General features: G+C 43.5%; 1 protein-coding gene across 8 annotated transcripts; it reads left to right on the top strand.

Annotated features, from left to right (window-relative positions):
- On the top strand, nt 1-26,207 carry LOC139380577 (POU domain, class 2, transcription factor 1-like). Of its 8 annotated transcripts, none has more exons than XM_071123374.1 (16): nt 1-46; nt 9,372-9,443; nt 9,932-10,023; nt 11,996-12,091; nt 13,052-13,234; nt 13,506-13,592; nt 14,067-14,214; nt 14,365-14,456; nt 14,535-14,708; nt 14,894-15,035; nt 15,159-15,304; nt 16,524-16,718; nt 16,879-16,984; nt 17,116-17,443; nt 17,713-17,813; nt 20,411-26,207. In XM_071123374.1, the coding sequence occupies exons 1-16, from the start codon at nt 1-3 to the stop codon at nt 20,683-20,685; spliced, it is 2,283 nt and encodes a 760-aa protein (XP_070979475.1). In that variant the 3' UTR covers nt 20,686-26,207. The 8 variants fall into 8 exon arrangements, with proteins under 8 accessions (XP_070979475.1, XP_070979476.1, XP_070979477.1 ...); XM_071123375.1 differs by having other exon boundaries at nt 14,067-14,196; XM_071123376.1 differs by lacking the exon at nt 13,506-13,592.
- Nucleotides 26,208-27,359: the final 1,152 nt, after the last annotated feature.

The raw sequence follows: 27,359 nt of genomic DNA on the forward strand, positions 1-27,359 counted from the left end.
ATGGCGGATGGAGGAGCAGCGAGTCAAGATGAGAGTTCAGGACCAGGTAATCATTACAGAATTTTACATATTCATACTCATATTCAAACACTCTTTCTCTCAAACCATGTAGCACAGAAGAAACGCGACAACAAAATTAGTTAGCCCAATGTTGCTGTTGTACGCGTAATTTTAGTTAATTCACAGCTAGCGGATATTTGACAGAGGGGTAAACGGGCTATTGCAGTGCGATGACAAATTAAAGGCAAAAAACATGCCTCCCTTCTTTGTGTGATTAGAGCACTGTACGCCGCTACATATTCATACCCCTGTCTACAAATGCGATTTAGCATATTTTATTAGTAATTGGCGACGTGTCTGTGGTTTTTATACATGCCATTTTCAGATATTGCTCAAATACTGTACTGTAGCTGTACTAGCTTGATAAGATGGCTAGCTTGGCTGCTAAAACTAGGCAGATCGGCTTTGTGTTTATGCTTATTGTGGCGTTAACCTATCTGCTTATTGGAGGAGGTTTGCATATTCATTTTTCCAACAACAGCCAGCGGCTGTGCATATTACATTATAATCATATTTACAGTAGCATAATAGAAAGCCGAGAAGCTAACTTGCTTGATGTCGGAGGGCCGCAGCGTGTTTTTATATCTTCCCAGCCTTTGTGCTCGATACAGACGTTGTAGCCTGTTTTGTGTTATTCATGTGGGCCTGTCCGAGCATAATAACGTAGTCATAGAGAATGCGGGGTTCAGCATATACCATTAACTAACTATTCGACATTATCTCGCGTTCGCCGCAAAATATGTCAAAACCTTTAGTTTGGCGGTTATAGACCATGCCTATTGTCTCCACTAAGTTTATATGCCTATTGATCATGTTTTTAGGTTAACAGTAGGCTATCCCATCTTTTTTCCATCCATGGTGGCAGCCACAATCTGCCCATTTTCAGCACCTAGCCCGTGAGCTAGTTTATTTTCCAGAAGCGTGATATCAACAATAGTACTGCTCTCTTTAGCAGATAAAAGCCTAAACGCTTTAAGAAATGTATAGCCTAACTAGTATTGTTTAGTATTGTTTATGTTTAGGACGTATTGGTGCTGCCTACCTCCTGGATGTGTTTTAAGAAATAAACGATTTTCAATGTATTTTATTTCGATTATTTAATTTGACCACATTCCCCCAAATATAGCAATGATAGTTATATAAATGCTGCTCCTGCCGCCATAAATCCACTAAAAACATTCACTGTCGAACGGGAAAAAATAGTTGCCGCCATTGTCTCGCCATTCGCTAGTCTGAGTTTGGATGAGAGCTTTGAAGTTTCGCCCCACACAACCGAGAGTCCCTCTTGTCTTGAGTTCTGTGTGTGCGTCGGTATCGGTGGCGTTTGTTTACGCAGACTGAATATATTAAAAACTTCAGTAGAATGCCTAATTTGGGGACGTTTCCGATATTTAAAAACGATGCCTTAGATTTCCCCACCTCTTGTGGAGAGCGATTCCCGTGTTCAGCATCAGTTTTGAATGCCGTTTCTTTACAATCCATGTCGGCGAGGCCCATTCTACCTGTGCCATTTTTTTCCCGGGGAGGGGTGATGCGTACTTCCGTGACATGCCAGGGGCACAAGAGAGGCCCACATCCAATTAATGTCTTCGGTCTCAGTTTGATGAAAGGGCAGACACCCATTTTCTTTTCTCGTGACACTGTTTTCACCATGATAATAAACACTTAAGTCTTAAGACAAACATACAGATTTGCTGAAGTAGTTCATATATTTTTGCTCTGATGTGATGTCATATTGTAGGTCTATTGTCACCCTTCTTCAACCTTTATGAACATTCTAGCCAGCAAGCACATTTTCCAAAAGATATGACAACTACACAATTTGCTTGCCTGATGACTCAAACTGAATTCTTCCTCTGCCCTATGTTCACTACATACTGTACTTCAGTCTAAGACTGCTATTGTTGAAGTAATTTCTGGTTATGTTATACAAACCAAAGTCATCAGCGATTTGATCATCACTAACCAATCAGATTATCAAAGCCGATGACACATTTTTTAAACGCTGCTTTATCCAGGTGTGTTATGGCTCTGGCCCAACCCATCGGTTAATGGGACCAAACAGAACAGTTAGAGTGTGTATGCGTTCTAGAAATCAGTGGGGAGGTACTCAGATCCAGACTTATAAACTAACGTCCGTGGGTGTGGCGTAGCGTTTGGCCGGAGTAAGGAGTTTGGGTAGCCAGGCAAACTATTTGCTGCTTAGGCTAGGCATTTGTGTGTGTTTGTGTCCATATTTTAGTTGTAGGCTACATCCCTGTTACTTATTAAAGATAATCTTATTCATGTTGCTGTGTTGTGTCTTGTGCTTTATGCAAAGTGTGAAATCAGGTTATCCTTGTCACTGTAGCACAGCATTCACTTATTTTGTTGGGTTCCTGTCATGTTGTGGGAAGCATTCAGTAAGTCCTTTGTAAAAAAAAAGGGAGGGGGGGGCTTTTAGAACAAAATTGGGTCGATTATGAACTAAGCTACTTTGTGGTGAGAAATTATTTTCTAATTTTCACACTCACCCTCCTCACTTCCTCACAGTTTTATATTTTCATCCCATTCCATCCCGAGAGTTCCGTCTATGAATATTCATAGTTGTAAACATGGTTTTCATGAATAATGCATTTTGTTCAGTAATAGATGCAAGGCATCTGAAAAGTATGCATGAAGTACGTACAGACAAGCTGTTCTATAGTGGGAGTTCGAGACGAGTATGTCATGTGCACATAGTGATATACTATACAGTATGTGACTAGATGGATAGTAGGTAGGCTTGGTACTAGATTACCATGGTAAATTTAACCTGGTAAGATAAGGGACCAGACAGCTGTGTGGGATGTAGCCTAGGCTAGGACAAGAGGAAGGCCAAAAAGATTCTCAAAGGGGAAAAAGACAAATGAAAATATATAGTGTTGTTCATGTATAATTTTTTGGAATGTACTATAGGCCTAATCCGGTTTGCCAGTAGCCCTGCTAACACTGGGCTAGGCCATTCACATGGGATTCACAGTATTTTGCCTTTAAAAACAATTGGGAAATGTTTATTGATCCCCTTTCAAACAGCTCATCTTTACCTCTTTCTTGTAGGCATTCACCTTTTATATAGCCATTACTTAGGGTTGTGACTAGAGGGAGTACAGCTATGACCGGAAGTTACATTTCATAGCAGGTTAGGAGAGCATTTTAATGAACTCTAACCCTTTTCCTAACCTTAACCTAAGTCTCCTAACCTGCCACGTTAATTATCCTAACCTGATGCGTAAGTTCTCCTAACTCCTAACTTCCGGTTGAAGCTGTACTCCCTCTAGTCAGAGCTACTACTTTGGCGGGAACTGAGCAAAGAGACATTCAACTTTGACCCTGTTGCTGCAACAGTTGTCATGCTAACCTGAAGCAGCAAACAGCGTTGATCAAGTTCTATATTTCTCAGATAGGACAGAATGCAATTAACTGCTTTAATTTCTTCACATCCACAAACAGTAAGTTAGCAGTTTGCCATACTTGTAAATCTTTTGTAAATAATTACCTTCTAATGTGTTAATTTTCCTGTTATGGTGAATAAAAATGTGGCCAAAACTTTACAGTTAGCATTATGCGTTCGGGCAGGTAGTGTTCTCCTGGCATCTGCCAAACCCAGATTCGTCCGTCGGACTGCCAGATGGTGAAGCGTGATTCATCACTCTAGAGAATGCGTTTCCACTGCTCCAGAGTCCATTGGCGGCAAGCTTTACACCACTCAAGCCGGCTCTTGGCATTGCGCATGGTGATCTTAGGCCTGTGTGCGGCTGCTCGGCCATTTCATAAAGCTCCCCACAAGCAATTATTGTGCTGACGTTGCTTCCAGAGGCAGTTTGGAACTTGGTAGTGAGTGTTGCAACCGAGGACAGACAATTTTATGCGCTTCAGCACTCGGCGGTCACGTTCTGTGAGCTTGTCTGGCCTAACAAATAATTTAAAAGGTATTGCCAGCAGGTATCTCACTGGTCATCCCCAAAGCCAACACCTCCTTTGGCCGCCTTTCCTCCCAGTTCTCTGCTGCCAATGACTGGAACGAATTGCAAAAATCGCTGAAGTTGGAGACTTATATTTCCCTCACTAACTTTAAACATCAGCTATCTGAGCAGATAACCGATCGTTGCAGCTGTACATAGCCCATCTGTAAATAGCCCTTCCAATCTACCTACCTCATCCCCATATTCTTTTTAAATGTACTTTTCTGCTATTTTGCACACCAGTATTTCTACTTCATCATCATCTGCACATCGATCACTCCAGTTTTAATTTGCTAAATTGTAATTACTTCGCTGCTATGGCCTATTTATTGCCTTACCTCCTCACGCCATTTGCACACACTGTATATAGACAGTTTTTTCTATTGTGTTATTGACTGTACGCTTTTTTATTCCATGTGTAACTCTGTTGTTGTTTGTTTCGCACTGCTTTGCTTTATCTTGGCCAGGTCGCAGTTGTAAATGAGAACTTGTTCTCAACTGTCCTACCTGGTTAAATGAAGGTGAAATTAAATAAAACAAATCATACAGATTAGTTGAAAAATCTATTGCGGTGGTTTGTATGGGGCTTTCCTGTAACGACCAGTAATGGACAAAAATCTTTGTACACTAGATAATGTGATATAACCTGTCTGTAGCTAGGTAATTACAGTGATTATACAAAATGCTCTTTCCATGACATAGGTGAATCCAGGTGAAAGCTATGATCCCTTATTGATGTCACTTGTTAAATCCACTTCAATCATTGTAGATGAAGGGGAGGAGAGGTTAAAGTGATTTGTAAGCCTCAAGATAATTGAGACATAGATTGTGTATGTGTGCCATTCAGAGGATGAATGGTCAAATCAAAATATTTTAAGCGCCTTTGAACGGGGTATGGTAGTAGTTGCCAGGTGCACCGGTTTTGAGTGTGTCAAGAAGTGCAGCGCTGCTGGGTTTTTCACACTCAACAGTTTCCTGTGTGTATCAAGAATGATCCACCACCCAAAGGACATCCAGCCAACTTGACACAACTGCAGGAAGCATTAGCGTCAACATAGGCCAGCATCCCTGTGGAACACTTTCGACACCTTCTAGAGTTCATGCCCCAACGAATTGAGGCTGTTCCTATGGCAAAGGGGGTGCAACTCAATATTAGGAAGGTGTTCCTAATATTTTGTACACTCAGTGTATATGAGCTGGCTAGCTAGATAGCTGTTAGCTAAATATAAAAAAAACTGCAACAACCCAAAACATTGTATAGAAAAAGTGTATTTTAGTTGCCTGGCTTGCTAGATTTACATATCCTAAATACAAGTTTTTTTTTGGGTGCAAAAAAATGTAGCAGGTAATGCTGCTATTTGGACTCGGCTGCTTCAATGTCAAGCAGACTGCCGTTTTTGTGTTTATACCAGGTTTATACTTTTTCTTAATAACAAGAACAAGTTTGATGTCGGAGAACAACAATAGAATGTTCATAATTGAAAGCGTGCCAAGCCGCTATATGATGATAGGGGACATTTATACTGACTAGGTTGGTTGGCGGAAAATAAAAGTACAGGCTATGTTGCCGGCAATACCTTTCAGATATAAATGCAAGTTGCCAAAAAGTGTTAAAGTTGGTGGCAAAACGTCTTGTTTTAAAAGGTCTATAATAGTAGGAGAGAGACATGCATGATCAATAGGACAAATGGAGAAAGATTTGGTCACCATAATTGTAGAACAGTGAAATGCTTTATGCACACACAGTTACATGCTAAGTACTGTATTAACAAACTAGTTTAGGCCTATAGGCTTAACTCAGCTACATGATATTAATGGGAACTTAGTTTGAAGTGTTGCCGTGACTTACATACCATGGGTGAAGTTAAATGTCAGTGGAATTTGAATATGCTTATTATTCTACACTCGCTATGCCTCACGTTTGAATGTCTCCCTTCACATTAGCTGTTCCGCTATATTCACTCAGCCTTTCCATAAAAAAGTGCTAATGAGTTACCTATTAAATATTCTCTGCTAAAATATTTGCATAATGAATTGTTCGCTCCACAGTGGGATTTTGCGAGCCACCCTAGCAAGTGTGGTTTAAATAAAGTGCCTTTCTCCTTACTTCTCTTTGCCTCTGAACCCTTCTGTTTTCTCTTTTTGTTTTGCATTAAGAGGGTATAGTGGGTGGTTTGTGGTTTGGAAGGAAGGAAGATGGGGTGTCTGTTTTTTGGGTATCTCTGTCCTTGTTTCATGGGAGGGAACCTTATTTTTTTCCATCAACAAATTCACACTTGGAGAGTTAGTGGTTGAAACATTTGCTGTGGCTTCGAGAACGCGAGTTTAAGTGTCCATAAGGGCTCAGGGACAGACCCAGATGCAGACACGAGAGGCAGATGGTTTGAGTGTTTGATATGTATTAGTTCCAAAAGGGGTAAACAAGAGAATAGTCATGGACAGGCAAAAGGTCAAAACCAGATCAGAGTCCAGGAGGTACAGAGTGGCAGGCAGGTTCGAGGTCAGGGCAGGCAGACTGGTCAGGCAGGTGGGTAACAGAGTCCAGAAAACAGGCAAGGGACAAAACCAGGAGGACTAGCAAAAGAGAGAATAGCAAAAGCAGGAGCACGGGAAAAACACGCTGGTTGACTTGAAACAGACGAGACGAACTGGCACAGAGAGACAGGAAACACAGGGATAAATCCACTGGGGAAAATAAGTTACACCTGGAGGGGGTGGAGACAATCACAAGGACAGGTGAAACAGATCAGGGCGTGACAGTGTCGTAACCTGGCCTAAATCGGCCTTCTGAAGAAAATGATTAGCCGTTAGCTTCCTTGGCTGAAAAAGTACTACAAACTAGTCTAATAATGCCCCACACTGCAACTGAAAAAACACTGTTTTTAGGCTATTGTTTGATTACTGTCCAAACTGTTGATTACTGTCCATACTGTTGATTACTGTCCATACTGTTGATTACTGTCCATACTGTTGATTACTGTCCCTACTGCTTTGTCATGCCCTTTCTTCAGTCTCTGTTTGTCTTGGTCACTAGTGTGATAAGGGAGCCAAGAAAAGAGACAAATTCGGTTTAGTTTTTTATTGAGGATTTTCTGAGCAAGGCAAAACCACATGTTCATCCCCCTATTTTTCAGAGGTCTACCCCACAAAACAGTCAGATTTAATTTTATCATTGCTTTGACACCCCACTCTGTCAGTCGGCGCCTGCCTGCTCGCTACATTAACTTCCAAGGCATGTTCTTCTACACTAGATTAAAAAGAGTGAAATGGGAAAAAAGCCGTCTGAATGAGAACAACTAGCCTAATGGAATTTAAAGCTAATCTAAATATGCTAATCTTCACACGCTTCATAAACATAGCTGATAGTACCCCCCCCCCTCCCATTTCTGTTTCTCTCTCTCTGTCTCAGTAGTTGTGCAGAGTGGAATGCCATAGCCACAGGGGGTCTGGTAGTAATGACAGGCTCGTGGTGGAGTTATTTATTCCCCCCCACCTCCAAGCCCTCATTAATAACCAGGCCTGGTCTCTGTGACTCCTGGCGGACTTTGGGACCAGCAGTCCGAGACATTCTATTAGTTCTATTAGCACCCGCCACCTTTCCACGCCAACGTGCCCAGACCACTGCCGACATGCCTCACACTGAATTCTCGGCAGTTGTTTGCCCCGTTTTTTTACCTGGCTCTCAGCTAATTACTCTGCTGCCTGCATTCTGCCGGTAATTGGGCTTAGTTTGAGCCCGGACATCTTAAAAAAAATAAAAAAATATTCCCCTGTTTTTTATTGTTCTCCAAAAAGCCATCCAATTAATATGCTAATGAAATGATACATATTTATGGATTTTAAATTATGCAGAAAGCTTTCAGAGCCCGGTGTGAAATGAATTGCTTACAGGACTTCAAAGCCTTGAATCGCTAACGAGGTAGGGCCTGATTTGCATACAGCTTTAATCAGCTGAATACTGATTATACTCCATTATAGAATGGGGTGGGTGGAGGGAGAGAGAGAGGAGCCAGCTGCACTAGTTGTTTCTGTTTTCTTCCAGAAAGAGAGGGAGAGAGAACTTTTTCAGTAGTTGCGACAATCCTGCCACGTATCGGAGAGAGGGAGGGAAAAGGAGGGAGACTGTTGAGAAGAAAGGAAAGGTAGAGAAAGATTGATTGAGAGTGAGGGAGAGCTGTTAGTCTAAAACCCATTGGCTTAAGTGGAGTGCTGAGGCTGTGTCTCAGTGTTGTTCAGTGGAGCGTTCAGTGGACTGTGCCAGTCTGTCTGTGTCTTGTGTGTGTAGCTGTAGTTTGACTGGACTCTGCACTGACCAGTGGATAGTGAAGAAAGGGAGTAGGGAGAGGAGGGGCAGTGTGCTGTCCGGCGGAACCTGCCACCAGCTTTTGCAAGCATGCTGGAAAATACAGGTTCAACAGAAGTGGGTGAGTCATGTGGTCCGGTGTTGTGTGTTTGTGATGTTGATGATGATGGGGTACCAAATACACCAGATATTGTTGTTGTGGGGGGAGGCCAGGGAGAGGTGCTCATTTTGGAAGTGGGCTACTCATTTGCCGAGAAGGTGCTTAAATACCAGCTCCTGGTGGCAGGCTTGGACATCCTCGGGTAGAGGTGCAAGCTGGTGGCGCTGATATTTGGCACAGCCTTGCAGTGCGTGTCCTCCAGATTGCGGGCCTGATAAAAACTAGGGCAAAGCAATTGGCTAGGTACTGCTCTGTTTCAGCTGTCGTGGGCAGCCTAGCTGTTTGGAGAGGGAGGTGCTTTCTGTACCCTTACATGCCATGCATAAAGGGACCTTTTGAAATGTTTGGATCTTTTCATTGTCAATTTGATTGGTAGATTCAAATAAAGTATTTCAAATGTGTGTGTGTGTGAGAGAGAGAGAGATCGTCAAGGAACAAGTCAAAGGGTATGAAACATTGTCCTGCTGGGCTTTTATGCATGTAAAGGCATGCTTCAAAGTGTATCCCCTAATTGCCATTGTTGAAGATGTTGATTTCCACTGTATTAAATGGGGCGTTTTCTAATTGTAAAATTTTCACCTGGCGCAATTTTTTAAACCTGGTTTTGTATGGAAACAATACTCTGCATGTAGGCTAGAGGTAGTTGTGGGTGTGTAGCCCATCAGAAAACATTATTATCAGACTCTGTTGGAAGGAGTGGGAGTTGTCTAGTGTTATTGTATTAAGTGCGGCATACGATATCAGATATTTATAGATGTGGGCTTTAGGCGCTGTTTTGGGATGGGATGGTGGGACGTTACTTTTAGATGACAGTTGAGTGAAAGTCTCTCTCTGTCTGTCTGTTTTGTCTGTCTGCCTCTTTCAGATTCTAGAATGAGTAATCCATCAGAAACTAGTAAATGTGCAATGGAGAGTCAGAGTGGGGACGGAAACACAGGTGAGTTACCTGCTGTGACCTGCTGCTGCATTGCTCTGGCTGCCCGCACCTGGAGTGTCGTTCAGGAGGCACAAACGGTTTCAAATAGTCACAAACGGACAGAGAAAATGTCCTTGGTTATTAGACTCTTAAGTTCAGGTAATTGTCTTCTGTTTAAAAACCTGTGGTCCTGTTTGGTGCCCTCTGAACACCCCCCCGGGTCTGCACTCTGCTCACTTCAATGTCCTACAGAGTGTGTGTTTTTATTGTGTTGATTGAGAAACCTAATAGAGAGAGAGGTTCAGTGAAAGTTAATTGGGTTGTTGTGCTGTTGCTGTAATTAGAGGCTACTGTGTGCGTATTATGTTCACACGTGTCGAATTTGTGTGTGCTGTGTGTGTGCTGTGTGTGTGCTGTGTGTGTGCTGTGTGTGTGCTGTGTGTGTGCTGTGTGTGTGTGTATGTGAAAGTTTTTTTCTTCTGATTACTTAATTGCTTTTCTGTTCTCAGGAGTCCAAACGAATGGACTGGACTTTCAGAGGCAGACGGTGCAGGCCACAAATGCAATCACCAATGCACATGCACAGGCTCTGCTCCAACAGGTAACTCACTCACTCAGACCAAAACACACACAGGTTTGCTGCTTTTACCAGAGAGTGTGTGTCTGTGTGTGTGTGTGTCTGTGTGATCTGAGTATATGTGGGTGTATTTTTTGCACGTGCCCAGGCTGGCAGAAGTGTAGTTGAAATGAGGAGAGGGGACAGAGACATGCCAACAGAACAGAGCCACACACACTAGAGCCGGACCATATGGACAGAAAATCCATATCGTGATAAATCTAACCATTTTACTCGTAAATCTAACCATTTTACTCGTAAATCTAACCATTTTACTCGTAAATCTAACCATTTTACTCGATAACAGTAAATATGAAACTTTTATTTTTATTACTTTACATTAGCGGCAGGGCACTATAATTTTTTATTTTCAGTGCAAAGTAAGAAAACTGAGATGGTAGCAATGATTCAAAAAGTCAGCTGTTCGATCTAACATATCCAGGGAATGCATGGTTGATATGTTGATGTGCGACCTGTCAAATAGGATCCAGAAGGATCAGATTTATTTTTGGTTCTTCAGAGAATCTGCCGACATCTTTGTGCATATTGGACTATAAAGCTGTATTATTCACAACCTGAGGAAGTGGGAACTCAAAACACTTGGCTGGATTGCTTACTCTAAATATGATGTTGTTGCTATATAGCCATGTAGGCTAATTGATTAAGCTATCAGTGAATGTAGGCTAATATCCTACAAAAACCTTTCAGGACTAGGTCTAGGCTAATTTATATAAATGGCACACTCTGCTTTGCGCACCATACTAACTACAGTCTACTCTGGTTGTAAAGTTGTGCCATGAATTCAAGAGGTGAGAAATACATGATATACTCCCAGAAAGCTGTGACTCTCCTCCGTAATTACAACAACAGTAGTTGCTTTGAAAACTGTATGTTTCCCGCAATTACATTTTGAGCAACTGTCATATGCTTGTGCTTCACAGTAGGATGAGGGAGTGAGAGTGGCTCGCTCACACAGAATCCGACAGCGAAATGGGGCAGATACTTTCATAGGAGGAATCAACATAATGCATAGGCTATTATTGTTGACCAAATATTGGTTTTACAACAATCTACAGGAATGTCGTGTAGCAAAATCACAGAAAATTACCTTCGTAGGTAAAATGTTTCGGTAAGAGGAAGGCAATATCCGTCATTTTCGGTTTACCATCCCAGCTCTCACACACACACCACACACCACACACACACACACACACACACAGACACACACACACACAGACACACACACAGACACACAGTACATGTAAATGAGCCAGGCTCTCTCGGTATCGCCTGGCAACAAGGCAGATTAATCAACCCTGTATGCTAATTAGCTGCTCTGCGGTTGCTCGGAAACAGATGGCGAAGAATATGCAAATCTCTGCAGAATTTACATGCACTGCATAACAGTTTTTTAAATGAACTTCTCCACTCACCCCTCCCTCTTTCCTCTCTCTGTTCTCTGTGGGCTGCAGTACATTCCTCTCCTGCTTTCCTTATGTCGATCATTTTCTATTTAGAGAATACCTTCAGTGTGCTACCTATTATTGAAACCCTGTTTTTGTGTTTATGTGGCAGTGTGTGTGGGATTGTGTTTTGTCTTGCTGTGTATATTTTTTTCCTCTTCTCCACTCCAATGTTGAACAGTAAAAATATGGGTCTTGCTCCTTATCTCTAGTCAAGACTCTGACAGATATAGTTGCAAGAATTAGGGCATCTGAGTACAATAAGTATCAGTCAACATCATTATTCAAAAACAGATCGACATAATGTACAGACGACTCGTGATAAATGCAACGGCTTGAGACTGGACTTAACAGTTAATAATGCAGTTGAACTGAGACTGGAAAACTGTATTGCACTCATCGAGTTTACAGTTATCAGGAGTCGCCTGTGTCTATATGGCATGTATCTGGGAAGGTTATTCTATATAAGGTTATCCTATGCACTCTGCTCCTAGTCCAAGTCTGAAGACTCGGGTGCAATTCCGACCTCCGTCCAGCAGGGGGTGCTGCCTCAGGCCCAGCTCATGCTGGCTGGGGGACAGATAGCTGGAGTAAGTGTCATGCTGTCTGCCTGCCTGCTTGTCAGTTCATCTGTCTGTCTGTAATGTGCTGGATCTCTATGGCTTCCTCATCTGCACTGATCTAAAAGAACAGCAAATGCTCAGGAGGTATCGTCGGTATATTGGTTTCACTGTTCTCAGATCAGTGCATATGAACGGAAGGAGACTATTGAAATACACCCAGAGAGAGGGTGGGGTTATTTCCAAATACTATTTTCCTTGTTTCCTCTCCTTAGTGACCGGTGATTCGATATAAAGATTGAATGGGAATTGATCTACCTACCTTATTCATTCTACCAATTCCTGCTATGATCAGTGTTGGTGGGAGGAACTGAGAGAAGAGTATTGGGACGTAGCCTGTGTAGGCTTGTGCACATGTGCAATCATGCCAACCCCACGACAAACATCACCCTGGTGCCATCTTTTGGTTTGTGTGTGAGCGACCGGGAGCCCAGGCGTCATACTCATCCATGATCATTCTGTCGCATGGCCAGAAAGCCCTCACATGTGATAGAGTCATGTGACCTAAAGATCAGACAGCCAGTGGCTGCGATGAGAAACCTCTCCAAACACCAACAGCATCTCCCGTCCAAATGCATGAGTCCTCTCCTCTCTCCGTCTGTTGGGCCCTAAGGCACTCAGTCACTGCATCACATGTACTGCTAGTTTTGTAGTCCTTTGCAACTTGACAGACCTTTGACATTTTGAAATGAATGGTGAGAGGCAGTTGTCTTGACATACTATTGTTTCTCTTCCAACCGCTCACTCCATTTACATTATTCTCTCTCTTAATCTCTGCGCCCCCCTCTACCTTTCACTCTGCCCTCTCTCCACAATATCTGTCATCTCTGCCTTTCTATCTCCCTCTTTCTCTCTGCCCCGCCTCTCGCTGTCTCCCCGTCTCTTTCGCTTTGACCCCCCCCCCCCCCCCGTCTCGCTTTCCCTCTCCAGTTGACCCTGTCTCCAGCGCAGCAGCAGATGTTTTTGCAGCAGGCCCAGGCCCAGCTCTTGGCAGCAGCCATGCAGCAGCAATCAGCCAGCCAGCAGAGCAGCACCACGGGGGCCAGCATCTCTGCCTCCGCAGCCACCCCCATCACACAGCTGCCCCTGTCCCAGCCCGTCCAGATCACCTCTGTAAGAGAGATACACACACACACAAATACATGAGAATGTGTATAGACACACACACACATACACACACACACACACACACACACAACCCCATCACTAGGGCTAGACGGAATCTGCAGGGGGCAGAGTATCCTGCTACCTGCTCTAGAAAGGGGTGTAAAATAAAATCCTGAAGTCAAACCCAATACTGCCTCAAAACATATAACAGCCACAGTGTCATCAATTGAATATGCAGGAAACACAGAGCTGTAATGTTCACATCATTCCCCCTCAGATTCCCTCTGTCTCTACTCATCTCCCAGGCCAGCTAAGCCAGCTGGGATACCCGTATGAGATGGCGACCTTCAGCAGTTACCTACCTGTAGTACACCTTTATATCACTGTTATATGAATGACTGGACCTGTAAAATCTACCTAGTAGTACTCATGTATAACACTGCTATATGAATGATTATAAGTATGCTGTTACCTGTAGTACGTTGTAACCTTTTCTCCCTGTGGAAGCTTAATGAAAACTCCTCTGTTGATCTCTGTTGTATGAATGAATGTACCTATAGAATGAAGCTAGAATAAAGGCCAGCAGGCAGCAGCTACAGTATCACCTCTAGTAGACCTGTACCCCCCTTACCTGTAGGACTAGACTTATAAATACTGGCTTCTCTGTAGTTACGAGGGTTCCTCACTTCCTGTATTTGTGTGTGTGTGTGCGTGCGTGAGTGTGGGTGTGTGAGATGACCAACATCAGCATGAGTGGTGTGTGACTATACGTGTCTGTGTGTGCCTGTAGTAATGTGTGCTCCTTTCTCCCGGCGGGTGTGTGCGTGAGGACTTTCAGCAGTTACAGCAGCTGCAGCAGCAGAACCTAACCATGCCCCAGTTTGTCCTGGTTCAACCTGGCCACCACATCGCCACCCAGCTGCAGCCTGGCCAGTTCATCATCTCACAGACGCCGCAGGGCCAGCAGAGTATGTACACAACGCAGAGTATGTACTAAACACACTCACACACACACATGGACACACACACATGGACACAGGCACGCACACACACGTGCACAAACATACACACTCGCCCTTCCTCGCTCTCACCCTCCTTTCGTACCTCTTAAATGGTCTCCATAATTCTCTCAACAGGTTTCCTGCAAGCCCATAATCTTCTAACTCAACTACCTCAAAGCCAAGCCAACCTCCTGCAGACTCAGCCAAGCATCAACCTTGCCTCACAGGTCAGACACTACAACTATCACTACCATGTTTAGTTTGTCATTTCCTTTCAGCCCTAACCCCATACTTCCGTCCTGTAGCCAGCGACTCCGTCCCACACTATAGCAGCCACGCCCATCCAGCCCCTGTCCCACAGTCAGACCCCGCCCAAACGCCTGGACACACCCAGTCTGGAGGAGCCCAGCGACCTGGAGGAGCTGGAACAGTTCGCTAAGACCTTCAAACAGAGACGCATCAAACTGGGCTTCACACAGGTGGGTGTATGGTTGGTGATGTGAGGGAGCTGTATGAAGGTGTGTGTACGTGTGTACATTCTGTGTGTGTGGTTTGGGGTATTAGCGAACTGCAGGAAGGTGTGTGTGTGTATGCTTGCATGAGTGTGCATATGTGTGTTTGTGTTAACAGCAGAGCTCTCCCTAACCCTCTCTGTCTCCCCCAGGGGGATGTTGGCCTGGCCATGGGCAAGCTGTATGGTAACGACTTCAGCCAGACCACCATTTCCCGCTTCGAGGCCTTGAACCTCAGCTTTAAGAACATGTGCAAGCTGAAGCCACTTCTGGAGAAGTGGCTCAACGATGCAGGTATGTCTCTGAGCTGACCGACAGCTGTGTGTGTTTGTACTCTATTGTGTACCGTATTATGCACTGCAGAGTACCTGGTCTTTACCTCCGTCCCTGTTCCTTGTCGCGGTGCTGTTTGTGCAGAGAATCTGTCGTCTGACCTGGCCCTGTCCAGCCCTTGCGGCCTGGGGTCCCCCGGTCTGGGCATGGAGGGGCTCAACCGCCGACGCAAGAAGAGGACCAGCATTGAGACCAACATCCGCGTGGCCTTAGAAAAGAGCTTTCTGGAGGTGAGTGAAGTGTTACAGTCTAGATTAGCGCTCACTTGTCTTCACTAACTTACCTCATCAACCAATTTTAGCACCATTAGGAAGGGAATCAATGAAATGGAAAAGACTTCATTCAGCGTGTCTGGTAAACTGCCCTACTGAAAATAACTGCCCTACTGAAAATAACTGCCCTACTGAAAATAACTGCCCTACTGAAAATAACTGCCCTACTGAAAATAACTGTCCTACTGAAAATAACTTCCCCATGCTGAAAATAACTGCCCTACTGAAAATAACTTCCCCATACTGAAAATAACTGCATTACTGAAAATAACTGCCCTACTGAAAATAACTTCCCCATGCTGAAAATAACTGCCCTACTGAAAATAACTGCCCCATGCTGAAAATAACTGCCCTACTGAAAATAACTTCCCCATGCCGAAAATAACTGCCCTACTGAAAATAACTGCCCCATGCTGAAAATAACTGTCCCATGCTGAAAATAACTGCCCTACTGAAAATAACTTCCCCATACTGAAAATAACTGCCCTACTGAAAATAACTTCCCCATGCTGAAAATAACTGCCCTACTGAAAATAACTGCCCCATGCTGAAAATAACTGCCCTACTGAAAATAACTGCCCCATGCTGAAAATAACTGCCCCATGCTGAAAATAACTGCCCTACTGAAAATAACTGCCCCATGCTGAAAATAACTGCCCCATGCTGAAAGGAACTGCCCCATGCTGAAAATAACTGCCCCATGCTGAAAGTAACTGCCCCATACTGAAAAGAACTGCCCCATACTGAAAGGAACTGCCCCATACTGAAAGGAACTGCCCCATGCTGAAAGTAACTGCCCCATGCTGAAAGTAACTGCCCCATACTGAAAGGAACTGCCCCATGCTGAAAGGAACTGCCCCATGCTGAAAATAACTGCCCTACTGAAAATAACTGCCCCATGCTGAAAATAACTGCCCTATACTGAAAGGAACTGCCCCATACTGAAAGAAACTGCCCCATACTGAAAGTAACTGCCCCATACTGAAAGGAACTGCCCCATACTGAAAGGAACTGCCCCATACTGAAAGGAACTGCCCCATACTGAAAGGAACTGCCCCATATTGAAAGAAACTGCCCCATACTGAAAGAAACTGCCCCATATTGAAAGGAACTGCCCCATATTGAAAGGAACTGCCCCATACTGAAATGGAATACCTGGTCTTTTGCCCTCTTCAAGCAGAACCAAAAACCTACCTCTGAGGAGATCACCATAATTGCTGACCAGCTCAACATGGAGAAGGAGGTGATCCGGGTGTGGTTCTGTAACCGTCGGCAAAAAGAGAAGCGGATCAACCCCCCCAGCAGCGGACACAGCATCACAGGGACAGGCAGCACCCCCATCAAAACCATCTTCACCCCCAATAGCCCCTTGGTATTGACAAAACACACTGGCATGTACATGTACCACACACACTTGCACTTGCATGCATGGACACATACACAGTGTAAGCATGCACTACACACACACACAAGTAAAGTGTATTTTTTTCTATTCCATGTTCAAGCCTTTTTCTTCTCCTTCCCTGGTGCAGGTGGCCAGTACGGCGAGCCTTGTGACCAGTAACACACCAACCACACTCACTTTAAACCCAGTGATGCCTCTCACCAGCACCAGCGTCTCCGGCCTGACCTTGACAGGTACACGGGGAAAGGGGAGGGACAGGATCATATTTGAAGAAAGAAATCTCAATTTAGGATTCAGGTATAATTCTATAACTTCCTTTCCTGGCACTTAAAAACTAAACACCACCCTCCGGGTTTCGTCTCAGGCACGACGATCGGAGCGACCACAAACACGGCATCTGTCATCTCTACGGCACCCATGGTTACCGCGGTGACCAGCTCCACCTCGCTAAGCCCCTCCCCCACAGCCCTCCAGGCCACGGCAGCGGAGACGGATGGAACCCAGGAGCACACGGTGGTCATGCAGGCGCCATCGTCACTAGCAACCAATCTGGGGACAGGTCAGGTGATGGTGGCTGGACCGGGGCTGTCAGCGGCCCTGCAAGGAGCTGCCCAGTTACCCACCAGTTCTAGTTACGCCTCCATGGCTGGCCTTAACCCAGGACTGATGGCATCCTCACAGTTCACTCCTGGGTGAGTAGGACGGGAAAGGGTTTCAGAGCAGGATCACAACACACGTCAAACTACATGAAGATATTTCCAGTGCCCATGTATATCTAAAATATGATATAAGCCATGTTGAAACTATTTTGAATAGTCATTGTAGTAATAGTTGCAGTTGAACGCTCATTGCTATGATCATCATAATCTCAGGGATTGAGGGAGGAATAAGGAATTCAGGGTAATCTCTACTGGAATCACTGTGTCTCTGTCTGTCTGACAATACTTGTCTCTGTGTGTAGGGGGGCCTTGCTGAGCTTAGCTCCGGGTGGGCTTGGAGGGGCTATAAACCCCGCCATGTTGAGCAACAGCACCCTGGCCACCATCCAAGGTCTATGGAGCGGCAAGTACACCTGTTTAATTACTCTGCATCTCACACATATGCAGTGTCTTCAGAAAGTATTCCTAGACTTTTTCCATTTTGTTATTACAAAATTTGTTGTTAAAATGAATTGAATTGTCATTTTTTGCCATCAATCTATACAAAGTGGAAGATTAAAAAAAAAATATATATATATTTTTTTAAATGGAAAATAGTACACTAGTACAGTGGGGCAAAAAAGTATTTAGTCAGCCACCAATTGTGCAAGTTCCCCCACTTAAAGAGGAGAGAGGCCTGTAATTTTCATCATAGGTACACTTCAACTATGACACAAAATGAGAAAAAAAAATCCAGAAAATCCCATTGTAGGATTTTTAATGAATTTATTTGCAAATTATGGTGGAAAATAAGTATTTGGTCAATAACAGTGAGATTTTGAGTGAAAACCTCCTTCCATCAGCAAGGGCATTGAAGATGAAACGTGATTGGGTCTTTCAGCATGACAATGATCCAAAACACACCGCCCGGGCAATGAAGGAGTGGCATTTCAAGGTCCTGGAGTGGCCCAGCCAGTCTCCAGATCTCAACCCCATAGAAAATCTTTGGAGGGAGTTGAAAGTCTGTGTTGCCCAGCAACAGCAGCAAAACATCACTGCTCTAGAGGAGATCTGCATGGAGGAATGGGCCAAAATACCAGCAACAGTGTGTGAAAACCTTGTGAAGACTTACAGAAAACATTTGACCTCTGTCATTGCCAACAAAGGGTATATATCAAAGTATTGAGATAAACTTTTGTTATTGACCAAATACTTATTTTCCACCTTAATTTGCAAATAAATTCATTAAAAATCCTACAATGTGATTTTCTGGATTTTTTTTTCTCATTTTGTCTGTCATAGTTGAAGTGTACCTATGATGAAAATTACAGGCATCTCTCATCTTTTTAAGTGGGAGAACTTGCACAATTGGTGGCTGAGTAAATACTTTTTTGCCCCACTGTATATTGTGATTATATAAGTATTCAACCCCCGGAGTACAATACAGCAGCAATTACAGCTGTGAGTCTTTCTTTTTTTTTACCCCATTTTCTCCCCAATTTCGTGGTATCCAATTGTTAGTAGTTACTATCTTGTTTCATCGCTACAACTCCCGTACGGGCTCGGGAGAGACGAAGGTCGAAAGCCATGCGTCCTCCGAAACACAACCCAACCAAGCCTCACTGCTTCTTAACACAGCGTTGCTCCAACCCGGAAGCCAGCCGCACCAATGTGTTGGAGGAAACGCCGTGCACCTAGCGACCTGGTTAGCGTGCACTGCACCCGGGCCTGCTAGTGCGCGATGAGACAAGGATATCTCTACCGGTCAAACCCTCCCTAATCCGGACGACGCGAGTCCAGAAAACAGGCAAGGGTCAAAACCGGGAGGACTAGTAAAAGAGAATAGAAAAGGCAGGAGCATGGGAAAAAACACACTGGTTGACTTGGAACATACAAGACGAACAGGCACAGAGAGACAGGAAACACAGTGATATAAACACCAGGGATAACAAGCGACACCTGGAGGGGGTGGAGACAATAACAAGGACAGGTGAAACTGATCACGATGTGACAGATACAGCTACCACCATTCTTGAAAATACGAAGAATGGTACTCATTGTGTTGTGTTGGATTTGCCCCAAACAAAACGCTTTGTAGTCAGGACAGAAAGTACATTTCTTTGCCACATTTTTGACAGTATTACTTTAGTGCCTTACTGCAAACAGGATGCATTTTTTGAATATTTTTATTCTGTACAGGCTTCCTTGTGGTTGAATCTGCTTGAAATTGTGAAGTGAATTTCACTGCTCGACTGAGGGACCTTACAGATAATTGTATGTGTGGGGTACAGGGATGGGGTAGTAATTTAAAAAATCTTGTTAAACATTATTATTGCACACAGAGTCCATGCAGCTTATGTGACTTTTTAAGGACATTTTTACTCCTGAACTTATTTAGGCTTTACATAACAAAAGGTTGAATACTTTTGAAGACATTTCAGCTTTTCATTTTTTATTAATTTGTAAACATTTCTAAAAACATAATTGCACTTTGACATTTGACATTATGGGGTATTGTGTGTAGATCAGTGACACAAAATCGAAACTTCATAAATTTAAAATTCAGGCTATAACACAACAAAATGTTGAACAGTCAAAGGGTTTGAATACTTTCTGAAAGTACTGTATATACATATGCTATTTTCATGTTATATAGCTGTAACTTATACTGTATATCCAACCTCAATATATATAAGTACTTTTCTCTTTGCTCGGTACCTTACAGCAGCGGTTCCCAACCTATTCCGTAAAAAATGTGAAAACCACTGCCTTACATTTATTTACCTGTATAACTAGTCTATACCTGACACTCGTGCACCTGTCCTCCTGTTCTTCACCACACGTTGGTCTCGTCACTGACATCGTTGTGTCTGAGACGTAATCAGAACTCGTCACAGCTCCGGCAGCTAGCTAGCTACACTACCCATCCCCATTAATCCACAGTTACTGTAACTCTCCTCCAACTGACGATGGCTAAATAGCTAGCTAACCCCCTCTGTCCCTACTTTCCTCCCCCTGTAGCTCTGGCATCGGGTGGCACTCTCCCCATCACCTCGCTGGACGGGAGTGGTAACCTGCTGTTCGCTAACACCTCGGCCGGCAGCACCCCCAACCTGGTGCAGCCCCTCTTCCTGAACCCCCAGAACCTGTCCCTGCTCACCAGCAACCCCGTTAGCCTGGTGTCGGCCGGAGCCGCCGGGGGAGGGGCCCTGCAGGTCACAGCCAACCACCAGGTCACCACGGCAACCGTCCCAGTGCCCGCCTCCACCATCACCACTGCCTCCAAGGCCCAGTGAAGCTGAAGGCTCAAATTGCCTCGAATGACACCCTATGCTCTATTTAGTGCACTACTTTTGGTTAAATGTTGCGTATGATATGGATGGCTTGGGCCATAGTAAGACACTACATGGGGAATAGGGCTGTTGTTTAAGATTTGCCGTTAGGCTATTTGCTCAATCCACTTCTTCATCCTCTTCCTCCTTGTCCTTCTGCCTGTCATCTATCATTATTTAATCCTTTTGCTGCCACCAAAAATAAACCCTCTGTGAAGAGGGTTGGAATTTATATTTTACGTTTTTATTTCATTATTCATTCTCTCTTTTCCCTTGTACTCCAAAAACGATGTGCGACTCCCTGGATGTTTTTGTCGGTGTACGCAGCGGGTCACACAGGAGGACTGGGGCGGCCATTTTCTGAGGCAGGATCATCTTGAACTCTATGGTCTGTGCTCCTTGTGACCCCTGAGGGACCACCTAGCTTTCCCTCTTTCCTTTCTGTCACCTTTTTCAAAAGTATATATCTTCCTCTTCCCTGTTCAGAACATCTTCTGAAATACTTCTAACCAAAAATTTGATTTAACTTTTTTGACGTTTTTTTCTTCTAACAAAAATGATTTACTACTAAAGTTCACAATCTACATCATCACTAAAAGGGGGGTTTGCGTGTTTCCCCGTCTATAGTTTGAATTTATTTTGTGTCGGGCTCTGTTGGACAGGCCTCAGCACAAATCATATCAAAGTTATATTTTAGAGGCGCTTAGTTTGTTTTCTCTTATTTTAGTGTGTGTGAGTGGACATTTTCAGAACTTTGTACGTCTAACATTAATTTAAGCTTTAACTCTGATATACAGTACCAGTCAAAAGGTTGGACACACCTTCTCATTCAACAGTTCTTCTTTATTATTACTATTTTCTACATTGTCGTAAAATTAGTAAAGACATCAACACTATGAAATAACACACATGGAAACATGTAGTAACCAAAAACGTGTTAAACAAATCAAAATACATTTTATATTTTAGGTTCTTCAAAGTAGCCACCCTTTGCCAGGCTGCATCACATCCGGCCGTGATTGGGAGTCCCATAGGGCGACGCACAATTGGCCCAGCGTCGTCCGGGTTTGGCCGGGGTAGGCCGTCATTGTAAATAAGAATTTGTTCTTAACTGACTTGCCTAGTTAAATAAAGGTTAAATACTTTTTTTTTTACATTTCCTTGATGACAGCTTTGCACACTCTTGGCATTCTCTCATCCAGCTTCACCTGGAATGCTTTTCCAACCGTCTTGATGCTGAGTACTTGTAGGCTGCTTTTCCTTCACTCTGCGGTCTAACTCATCCCAAACCATCTCAATTGGGTTAAGGTCGGGTGACTGTGGGGGCCAGGTCATCTGATGCAGCACTCCATCACTCTCCTTCTTGGTCAAATAGCCCTGACACAGCTTGGACGTGTGTTTGGGGTCATTGTCCTGTTGAAAAACAAATGATAGTCCCACTAAGCGCAAACCAGATGGGATGGCGTATCGCTACAGAATGCTGTGGTAGCCATGCTTGTTAAGTGTGCTTTGAATTCTAAATAAATCACTGACTGTGTCACCAGCAAAGCACCCCCACAACATCAACCTCTTCCATGCTTCACGGTGGTAACCACCAATGCGGAGATCATCCGTTCACCTCTCTGCGTCTCACAAAGACACGGTGGTTGGAAACCAAAATCTCCAATTTGGACTCATCAGACCAAAGGACAGATTTCCACTGTTCTAATGTCCATTGCTCATGTTTCTTGGCCCATGCAAGTATCTTCTTTGTATTGGTGTCCTTTAGTAGTGGTTTCTAATGCAGCAATTCGATTATGAAGGCCTGATTCAGTCTCCTCTGAACAGTTGATGTTGAGATGTGTCTGTTACTTGAACTCTGTGGAGCATTTATTTGGGCTGCAATCTGAGGTGCAGTTAATTGCTGATTTCTGAGGCTGGTAACTGTAATGAACTTTTCCTCTGCAGTAGAGGTAACTCTGGGTCTTCCTTTCCTGTGGCGGTCCTCATGAGAGCCAGTTTCATCAAAGTGCTGTATGCTTTTTGCGACTGCACTTGATAAACTTTCAAAGTTCTTGAAATGTTCCGCATTGACCTACCTTCATGTCTTAAAGTAATGATGGGCTGTCGTTTCTCTTTGCTTATTTGAGCTTCTTCTTGCCATAATATGGACTTGGTCTTTTACCAAATAGGTCTATCTTCTGTATACCACCCCTACCTTGTCACAACACAACTGATAAGAGTAAGATATTCCACAAATTAACTTTTAACAAGGAACACCTGTTAATTGAAATGCATTCCAGGTGACTACCTCATGATACTGGTTGAGAGAATGCCAAGAGTGGCAAAGCTGTCATCAAGGCAAAGGGTGGCTACATTGAAGAATCTCAAATATAAAATATATTCAGATTTGTTTAACACTTTTTTTGTTTACTACATGATTCCCCATGTGTTATTTCATAGTTTTGATGTCTTCACTATTATTCTACAATGTAGAAAATAGTAGAAAATGAAGACAACCCCTGGAATGAGGAGGTGTGTCCAAAGTTTTGACTGGTACTGTATATCAATTTCTAATCGTGGTTATAAGGCTTTAAAACCGAGTAATAATAAATGGCTGATATCACGGTTATCGTTGCTTTAAGGAGCGGGGTTGACCATGTGTTCTCTCCGGTCTTCTGTCTGGTAACACTGAGTTTGTTTATATGAAAAAATATATTTTGCCTGCCACTATTTTGTAAATCGTAGTCTAGGTGTGGACCGTAGGCACTGATATGAAATTACTGAAATGATAACACTTAGAGCAGGGGGTTAGCTGTATGATCCATGGAGTTCTATGCCTGAGTGTTCTCTGACTGCTATGTCGGTTGGTGTCTATGGTTTTCATGCCAACTGGATGGAGTTGGTGTGAGGTAGATGGGGTCGTTGTCTGTTTTTGCTCTGATAGATTTTTTAATGCCGCTTTATCTACTTGTGCACAGTATCTGTACCAAAAAAAACTGGATTTATGAACTGTAGTCTGCCTGTTTTAGAGAAGTTACACATTCTGTCCCAACATTCTGTCCTTTATTTCGGCAGTCTTTTGACTAGCTTACTTCAAGTTGTACCAAAAATATTTGTTGCTGTGTATTGTCAGTGTAGCTTAGCCTAGTCCAATATTTGAGTACAAGCTCTCCCTCTAGACAACAGGAGATAAAAATGCAATATTTTGATGATCACTTTCCAAAGACCAACTTATTTTTTAATTTGACTAAGGCTCTCCCTGCTCAGCTTTAAAGTGGCAGCACAAATATCCAAATAGAAAGGGATGGGAAGAAGGAAGATCAGGGGTATTGTCCCCCTGTATAAAGTTAATATATTTGAGTGGTGTTTAGGTTTGAATGGTAGTGGTTATATGATATCAGTGGGTGCTTGCCCTCAATAATCTTTCCTGTTTCTCTACGTTTCCCCCTATGATGATACGGCGGACTGTGTTGTGATCCTTTCCAGACTGGCGTATCTGCTTTGGCAGCAGTTTGGGCTGTAGTCAGGCATTCAGTAGTCGGGTAGGGGCTGTCCGTTTTAGTTTTTCTACCAATCTTTAGCCATGAAATAAAAAGCTTGAACCAAAGTTGTTTTCTCACTAGCTGCTGTGCCTGTGTGCTCGCGCAAGTTGCTGTTCACACGATCACTATCCTACACATTACTACTGACAAGTTTTCTTCTCTTATACCCACCTATTTGAATCCTTTTGGCATCCCCCACCTCTAACCCACTTCTAAGGAACAAGGACCTGCACGTTTTCTTCTTCTAGCTTTCTAACCACATCCTGTTAGCAGCTCTCAGGTCACGTGGTTGAAGCCCTCTCTCCTTCCTCTCATCGCCCAACTAACTTTACTATGGGGGCTCATCCCCTGTCAGCACCAGTAAAGATGTTAGCCCTGTGCCGCCCTTATCGAGCTGCCCCTTTCGTAAACAACAACCCCACACAACCGTAGTGTTCTTCTATCGGCCCTAACGTAACCAGATTAATGACTGCCTAGTTTGAAAAAGCAGAGACATCTCTCTACGCTAATACATTTTTATGTGCTCCTTTTCTAATCGTGAATTACTTTGACGGAATACCTCAGCATCACTTAAACATTAGGTTCACTTTAAGAAATCTCACACCCGTAGAATATTGTCAGTGATAAAGTCAGTGGAGGCTGGTGGGGGGAGCTATAGGAGGATGGGTTCATTGTAATGTCTGGAATTGAATCAATGGAACGGTATCAAACATATAAATAATATGGAAACCGCGTGTTTGACTCCGTTCCATCGAATCCATTCCAGCCATTACAATGAGGCCGTCCTCCTATAGCTCCTCCCACCAGCCTCCACTGGTACAAGTACTGAATGGCTTTGCCATTTAAAAATAAACAAAAGTGTAATCGTTATCTAAAACTAGGACAAACTACTACTGCTATTTTCTAGTACTACTACTTATGGGGTATTTCCAGGTTTGAACAGGTTTGACATTATTTTGTGATCCTTGCCAAAGCAAAGCGAAAGCCTTTCTCTCTGCGGCTGGGTTGATGTCTCGATGCTGCTCACTTCACTGGTTTTCTGTCCTTGAGGTCATGGCAGGCCGAATGGGACTTGTAGTCCTATTTGTAGTGCTGTTTGTAGTCGTGAACCATTGGCCATTGGCAACATGGGAAGTTACTGAAATATTTATCTGAGGAACGACTAAAGGATTAGAGATAAATATATATATACAACTTATGTAAGATATTCATATTTTATATTTGAACTAGTATGTTATCAAGACTGAATGTAATGTTTTGTCATGCTTATACAAAAAAAAACGTATAAAAAAAAACATTTTTATTAATATCAAGACCAAAAACTTTGACCGCACCCCCTTGGTGCGTGATTTGCGGACACCTGTGCCCATTACATGTGTGGGTGTGGTCTCTTGAGTGAGAGAGGCTTGCTGTGGTGCTTCAATCGGACAGTCCCTGCTTGTGCAGTTGCTAGGGGAACAAACAGACTGATGCGCCTGATCTTAATCTTTCATCTTTTTTGTCTGGTTGTTTGGTTTACTATGGATTTGAATTGATGTGCTGTTTTTAACAATCATTTGAATGTTTTTTTTTATTACTTATGCCTTTAATTGTTTTGTATAGCATGAGAGGGCAAGATCACTGTCTTTCTAGGTTTGACAAAAGATTAACATTGACATTTATGCCTTATTGTTATTTAGAAGACAAGCATTGTAGCATATTGTTGTTTGTGCGACAGTGTATGAGAGTATTCTAGTGAGAGAGGCTACCTCCTCGCTAGCTTTTGTGTTTAACTAGCTCACTCAGTGCATAGGTCTTTGCTGAAAATCTACAGTGTATTTTAGGCATAATTTGGGAGAGTGCTGTTCTGGCGCGGTTATGTTGCTACCTATGATTTTAGGGGTGACTCATACAGGTCGGAATACCTATAGAAAAGCTTTACTAATAACTGAACTCCAGCAGAGGTGTGTGTGTGCGTGCGTGTGTGTGTGCGTGCGTGCGTGTGTGTGTGTGCGTGCGTGTGTGTGCGCGTGTGTGTGTGCGCATGTGTGATTGAGAGAAGGGAGTGCTGACTGCAGACCATGATGGTGCGTTTGTTTTCAGTTTACAGAAGAGAAAGATGAGATTATGATAAAATCATTCAAGGGAAGAAGGGGATGATAATATTGAATAGGTGTTTCCTCTGAGTATAAGACTTGTGAAGTTGTGGATCTCTATCTGGTTCGTCTGATGCTCTAGAAGTGGATCTGTGTTGATGCATGTGGTCTACCCCCCTGTGTGGTGGGTGTAAAGGGAAAGTGCAGAACGGCACCAGGAAGTCTGGGGTAACTAGCTGGGTTAAGGGAGCTGTTGTATACCTCATTTTTAACTCGAGACTAAGTGAAACCTGCTTTAATCTACTTTAGAAATTAAAAAATGTAAAGCTGAATATTATAAAAAACATAAACATCAAGGTCCTGTCAGAGAAGCCTACAGATGTCCGTTTTTAGTGTCCAGTGTCAGTTGCAGCCACCGGGGGGGGGACACGCACCAGTACCAGAATGTCTGCTTATTTTTTTAATAATATTTTTTTACAAGAGCATAACCATCAGTCTCCCTAAACACACTGGCCTCTCAGACCCCAACCTCCAATTGTCTCATAAGGCTGAAAGTATTATCCACATTTTTCTTTGGTTTTACCTCTGAAATATCTACCAATAGTATGTACTTGATTTACCCCTCCATTCTGTTTTCTATGATTTGACAATCCTGCCCTATTTTATTCTAATTTAGATTCTGAATGTAGATGTTGGTGTGTGTGTGTCTGTTCACCTGGTGGCACTCTGTCTCGCTGTACTCTCTTTCTTTCCTGTGGGAACGTTAACCAAAGACTTCTAAAGTGATTGTATATGGACTACACCATCTCTCACCCCTCTCTGCCTCACTATCCCATGAGACACACATTCAGCTGTGCACACCTGTAAAGTCAATACACCTATATGGCAGAGCTGTGTGTGCACCGTGAACACAACTGGTACCTGTAGCAGTGCCTGTGGATGGGGATAGGTTGAGTGTGGAGGGGCAAAGTGGGCTTCTCTGATGGACAGGTCAATTAACCAATCCCGTGGTGGCTGGGTGATGTTTGTTAATACACAC

The sequence above is a fragment of the Oncorhynchus clarkii genome, chromosome 22 (genome assembly GCF_045791955.1).
Source record: "Oncorhynchus clarkii lewisi isolate Uvic-CL-2024 chromosome 22, UVic_Ocla_1.0, whole genome shotgun sequence".
NCBI classification, from domain to species: Eukaryota; Metazoa; Chordata; class Actinopteri; order Salmoniformes; family Salmonidae; genus Oncorhynchus; species Oncorhynchus clarkii.